At 40.1% G+C, this 6,689-nt stretch overlaps 1 protein-coding gene across 4 annotated transcripts in view; it reads right to left on the bottom strand.

Annotated features, from left to right (window-relative positions):
* LOC135154850 (uncharacterized) overlaps positions 1 to 5,930 on the bottom strand; it is an 8,234-nt gene extending 2,304 nt beyond the window's left edge. The window contains exons 1-3 of one of the 4 annotated variants that reach the window (XM_064103052.1): positions 5,737 to 5,930; positions 676 to 1,180; positions 76 to 211 (exon numbers count right to left, since the gene is read on the bottom strand). In XM_064103052.1, the coding sequence (XP_063959122.1) occupies positions 76 to 211; positions 676 to 1,067 (528 nt within the window). In that variant the 5' untranslated portion in view covers positions 1,068 to 1,180; positions 5,737 to 5,930. Of the gene's footprint in view, positions 1 to 75; positions 212 to 675; positions 1,896 to 5,736 lie in introns of those variants that run through there. The other 3 variants (XM_064103051.1, XM_064103050.1, XM_064103049.1) reach the window with 3 other exon arrangements.
* Positions 5,931 to 6,689: the final 759 nt, after the last annotated feature.

The raw sequence follows: 6,689 nt of genomic DNA, 5'->3' as shown, positions 1-6,689 counted from the left end.
AAGAAGAGTCCCCAATACCATGAATACAGGAAAGTAAGACTAATTTAGTTCACGTTACCAGATTAGATTACTCACCGTCTTGGGATATAGAGTCAGCCTGATGAAAAATTTCTTCTTTTTACCCTCGGTCATTTTCGACAAGAGATGGGTTTTGCAAATCGGAGCTAAATATCGATCAAGGTCACCATTAGCATTGACAGCGCAGGGAATCCTGAGGAAATACGAAAAATGGAGACAAAATAACAACTAAATTCAAGTATAAGATGCATACTTTTGTGATTATTATTTTTATTGTTAAAACCGTATCGTGAACCATATAGATAAAAATGATGCGCCCCCATTTTTCAAAACAACAAAAGGGCAAGATGGTTTTCAGCATTATTGGTTGATATTGCCGAGGAAAATGGAATTTGGTTCATCATGCAGTCCTATAATACAAGAGTGATCAGCACTTAAGACAGAACGTGGACAATACTACTACTACTACTACTACTACTACTACTACTACTACTACTACTACTTCTACTACCACTTTCTACTCTACTACTACTTAATTAAAATGTTAGGTATTTATCTGTTAACATATGGATGTGTTTTTATTTAAATGATAGGATGTATATACATTGCATATTCTGAATATCCATGATAAATAGATGTGACAATTTCCACGCTTACCCTAAATGTTCCAAGGATCGAATGGACTTCGCCGACTTCACCAGTTTCACTAAATGAGATTCTGCAAATAAGAAGCCTTCTACAGTCCGAATACGCAGTTCCTGGATGGCCCAGCTGGCCCGGAGTCCGCTTGTGAGTTGTCGAATGGTGTTAAGTGAAATGGTTCCCTTCAAATGGTGGTTTGCAGCATTGTAAGTAATGTTAATACGTTTTAGGTGTCGTCTATTCAGTGGCACACCAAACGCAAGTGCTGATAACACATTGTCTAGTGATCTCTTAACGGTGACACTCAGTTCTTCGAGTTCTGGTAAGTATGGAAATATGTCTGCGAAGGCCTGAGGGTTGTCATCAACGATCGTACGGAATGTCCTTATATTTGTAAGCGCTTGCATCCCGTCAAGTTCAATTCCAGGATTGATAGCTTGGGGTGTAAGGAAAGCCGATTCCAAAACCTCATGAAGATTTTGGCCGATTTTTCTGTCTTCGTATCCTCAAATGACCAGTCCTGGGCTTGCAACATTGGGGGAGGAGAGCAGAAAAGGGAAGATATAAGGTGAGAATGAGAGGAGGAGAATGAAAAAGAAAAGGGGAGGGGGAAACCGAAAGAAAAACAAATAAATGAATAATTAAAGAAAAAAACATAAGAAATCTAAATAAATCACTGCACCTTTTCAGTGGCATGAACATAATTTTAACATTTCATGGTAAAATACAATAGTTCTGTTCATAAAACCATGATGAATCTTCATTTAAAATTTTGACCAGGCTTGCATTTCAGAATTCCAGTTAGAGTACAGAAGCCAAATTGAATATGCCATCAATGAAAGAGACAGACTTGTAATTCACCAAAAAAGAGATTTTTATTATGCAGTAGAAAGTCAAAAAGGGGCCTAAGCTTTCGATCCTAGCAGAATCTTCGTCGGAGGCAAAATGACAAACATATAAAGTGGAACAACCATAATATAGACCACAAACAAGCTACAGCAACACTAGAAACAAGGAGACAAAAGGGGCATTAGTGAGTAGAGAAGACCAATCAGGTTAGTGAAGGGGATGAAAGAAAAGGAGTAGGCAGACACAAAGGGAAGTTAGTGTAAGTAAGGCCAAGAGGGATTAAGATAATGAGGCAGGCAACATCAAACAGGATCTGGAACAAAACAGTGATAGAGGGGTGAATAACTAGAGAATTAGTGAGAGGTGGGTCAAACAGGTTACAAAGAAAGGCATAATGAACTGGTGCATAAGAGTGGGGGAAAAAAAGGAAAAGAATGGGGAACAACTGATAATGTGCAAAAGACATATAAGTATATATGATAAAGCATTAAACAAACTAAGAGAAGAAGGTAAGTGTAAATATGTATCTATAAGTGATATGTATATAAATATATCCAAAAAAGAAATGTATATGAAAAAATTTGAATACACATATGGTGTAACTGATATTGTAATCCGCTAGGTGTGACGGGAAGAAAACATAGGACTATACAGTAGGAAAAAAAAAACACCTGTATATGTGAAAAAGAGGAAGCAAATTGCCCTAAAAGGTAAAAGCAAATATAGAAGAGAGGGGGTGTATTATGAAGAAACCATAGTATACATGTAAATAAGCAAATGTGGTAAATCTAAAAGAGGTGAGTGGAGAAAAAAAAAATATATACAATAATTGTTATATCGCCTGAATAAGGAAGGAAAAAATTAGAGCTGAGCTTGTATGAGATATGGGAGGAAAGTAGAGGAAGAAACTATAATGTAACTATTCAAAATAGCTGAGGGGAAAAATAATATGTATATATAAATTGAAAGTGGATAGGAAAGAAAAATCAGTCGTTCCCCTCTTGGATGTTCAGGCCATGAGGTTGGGTGGTGCGAAGTCGTCTCATCCAGAGCTTCTCTCTGCTAGTACGGACTGAGTCAGGACGGGTACCTGAAGATTCGATGCCCTGTAGCATCATGTCAGTGATGGAGTGGTTGGGGAGGTTAAAATGGCGGCCAACCGGAGTGTCCAGCTTTGCTGTGTTGACGGTGGATCTGTCCCCGTAGAATCGTCTCTTGAGTGTGGTCTTGGTTTCCCCTATGTATTGTACCCTACAAACTCTGCAAGTGATGAGATATACAACATTAGTGGTAGTGCATGTTATGTTGCCCTTGATTTGGTGAGACAGGCTGGTAGAGTTGCTGGTGAAAGTGTCGCCCTCGTGAAAGTGTATTTCACATATGATGCACCTGTTGCTGGTGCATTTGAAGGTGCCATGCTGTATGGGAGAAGAATGGTTAGTGAGGGAGGGCACTTCAGCACGAACAATGAGGTCCCTGAGATTCGGTGGGCGTCGGTATGCTAGAAGGGGAGTATCGGGAACGGCCTGTTGGAGACGATCAGAAGTGTGTAAAATGTGGTGGTTATCACACAGGATTTTGCGGAGGGGGGGGGGGGTAGATTGGGATGGAAGGTGGTCACAAGCGGTATTCTGTCGGTAGTCTCCTTGTCACTTTTTGGTTTGAGAACTTCAGATCTGGGGAGAGAACGAACTTTGTTAATTGCCAGTTGGACTGCCCTGGCCCCGTGGCCCCTGGCACAGAGATGTTTCTGCAAATTCCTGGCATGGAAGGAAAAATCAGGGTCCTCGGAGCAGATACGGCGAAGTCTGAGGGCTTGCTGTAAGCGATGCCGGTTTTGCAGTGACGGGGGTGGCAGCTGGATGAGTGGAGGTACTGGTGGGTATCTGTGGGTTTAGAGTATAGGGTAGTGGTGATACCGTTAGACTTTTTCTGGACTGTGACATCAAGGAAGTGGGTTTCCTGTTGGGAGAAATCAGAAGAGAATTTGATGGTCCTGTGGAAGGAATTGATGTGGTCAATGAATGTATGGAGGCTATCTTCATCCCTGGTCCAGATGAAGAAAATGTCGTCTATGTAACGCCACCAAACCCATGGGCGACAGGGGGCTGAATCTAACATCTGCTGTTCCAGCTTGGTCATGAAGAGACAGGCGAATGAAGGAGCCATCCGGGTGCCCATTGCTGTACCGAATATCTGTAGGTAGTGCTTGCCCATGAATGTGAAGTTGTTTTTTGTTAGTACATGAGACATCAGAGATTTGATATCGGATATGGGGGACTGGAATGGCCACTGGCGGCCAAGGCTTCACATGATGCTTGGATACCTTCGTCGTGGGGAATGCTGGTGTACAGTGAAGAAACATCGAAAGTGTCGATGATCGCAGTCTCGGGTATCTGGTCCTTGATGTCATTTAGTTTCCTGAGAAAGTCTGGAGTGTCGTGGATGTAAGAGGGTGCACGTGAGACAAGGGGCTTAATGTGGTAATTAACAAAAAGGGAGATGTTCTCTGTTGAGGAACCATTTCCTGAGAGGATGGGTCGACCGGGGTTGCCAGGTTTGTGGATCTTCGGGAGGAGATAGAAGCGGGCAGGTTTAGTGTTAGTAGGGGAGAGAAATTTGTGGGCCTTCTCGGAGAGATGCTGGTGTTCTTTCATGTCATTCAGTGTTAATTGGATCTGTAGGGAGAAATTACAAGTAGGGTCAGAATCGAGGAGTGCATAGTGAGATCGATTATTGAGATGTTTCATGGCTTCATCGATGTACTGCTGGCGGTCCATAACAACGACGGCTGATCCTTTGTCTGCAGGCTTGATGATGATGTCGGACCTGTTTTTGAGTGATGAGAGAGCCTGGCGTTCTTCTCGAGGAAGGTTGTCATGTGCTCTGGTGTCGAGGGTATCTGTGGAGCGAACTTAGGATGAGACAGATTGGATGTAAGTTTCAAGGGAAGGAACTCTATTCTTGGGTGGAATCCATGTGCTTTTCTTGTAGAAGGGCTCGGGATCAGAAGGGGGCTATGCCCTACATTTTTGTCTAATTTCTGTATCTGAACAATTCACCCTAAAAACACGATTTACACAACAGAATCTTCACTTGTTATCAGAAAACCTGTAAATAATGTACATTTTATAATTTTTGCTTTTAATTTTGATTAATTTTTCCTTCTGAATCACCATTCTTAATTGCCTCTCTTCTTCTGAATCACCATTCTTAATTGCCTTTCTTTTTCTGTAAATTCAATAAAATATTACATAATGAAATACAATATATAGTAAGTAAAACTCGGTAATTTATTTGCTTTAGTGCAGATTTAAAAAAACATAGGCTAATTCAGTAAAAACCTAAAGGTCAAGTTCACCTCATAAAAATGTTGATTTGAATAAATAGAGAAAATCAAACAAGCATAATGCTGAATATTTCATCAAAATCAGATGTAAAGAAATTTATGACATTTTTAAGTTTCGCTTTAATATTTTTCACAAAACAGTTATATGCACAGATCAGTGACATGCAAATGAGACAGTCGATGATGTCCCTCACTCACTATTGATTTTGTTTTTTTATTGTTTGAATAATAACATTTTTCATTTTTTACAGATTTGACATTTAGGACGAACTTGACTGAACCATCATATTATTAAACAATGCTTATTCCAGGTAGGAATTAATCGTTGTTCCCCTTATCAGAAATCAGAATATTTCATATAAATACAAAAGAAATAGTGAATGGATGACGTCATCAGTCTCCTCATTTTCATATCGACCAGGATGTGCACATAACTATTTTGTGATATTAAGCAAAACTTTAAAATGTCATAACTTTCTTATTTTACATCCGATTTTGATAAAAAAAATCAGTGTTTTGTTTGTTGGCTTTTTTTCCTTTTTTCAAATCAACTTTTTGTTGGGGTGGACTTATCCTTTAAACTTTTTTTTAGTGTATACAAGACAGCAGATTTTCTTTCAAAAGCAGCTACTGATGATCCTATCCTTTAAACTCAACCCCTTCACAGACATGGAGACTGACACGCACTCAAACAGAAACACCAACATGCACACGCACCACACATGCATACACATTCACCTCTATCTGTTCACTCACATACACATACACACACACACACCAACACCACCAATCATCCTCATACTCAAGAAACACAAACGATTGCAAGAAAAAGAGTAACCAAACGGTTGAAATTAAGCAAAAGGAAAACTTATTTCTACCTCTGGAAGTATGACGAGTTCCTCGAGGTTAGGCAACTTGGATAAAAGTTGTAGAACAATATCAGACGATGCCACTTTCGTACTAAACCTCTTTACAGGTTTGCCAGCAACCGGGCCAGAAGGCAAGCTCCTAAAGTTGTTGCGCTGGGAACTCCCTCTATGAACGTGCGATGCGAAACGTGAGATGTATGTCGACATTCTGTCAACTACTTGCGATATGTCCTCCAGTGTGGGTACGTCTGGCGTGCGACAATTGAAGGCCGCCTTAAGTGAATTAGAACAACATTATTATTGTACAGAAGTTAATGATAACAACGTCATATTTTACCCAGGGTAACAACTTTAGTTCTGAAAACTGTTCTCCCAGCTGGCCCTGCTTAACATGATAATGTTATTATTACCCCGGCTTTAGCACGGCTACCTCGATTGGGCGCTTGAGCATTCGAGGAATTTCCTGCCGGGTACCCATTCTCACCTGGGTCGAGTGCAGCACAATGTGGGTAAATTTCTTGCTGAAGGAAAACACGCCATGGCTTTGATTCGCACCCATGGCCCACTGATTGAAAGACAAGAGTCGTAACCACTAGACCACGGCGCCCCAAGAAAAAAAAGTAACAACTATTAACAAGAAAAACAAGTAGTTTAGAAAGAATCTTGACTCAATGACTAGCAGGTCAGGGTTGAATCTAACTTTTCTTTCGCCTGTATACTAAGCATGCTTATACTGAAATTTGTATCCACGTTCTCATTAAAAGGGTAAAGTTATTACACATCTAATGATTTTGATTGGTGTATTATTATTGATGTGTAAATATCTGTCAATTTGAATCCATGAAATGCTACTCCTTTTCCAACTTCCTATGTAGTTGTGATTTAACATAATTATAACCTGGAATTTGAAAAGCATGAAAAGATTATCTGCAAGTACACCTCAACGTTTGACCGGAAATGGC

This window comes from Lytechinus pictus, chromosome 8 (assembly GCF_037042905.1).
Source record: "Lytechinus pictus isolate F3 Inbred chromosome 8, Lp3.0, whole genome shotgun sequence".
NCBI classification, from domain to species: Eukaryota; Metazoa; Echinodermata; class Echinoidea; order Temnopleuroida; family Toxopneustidae; genus Lytechinus; species Lytechinus pictus.
The sequence above is the reverse complement of the archived record's forward strand: the minus strand, read 5'-3'. Positions and strand labels throughout refer to the sequence as shown.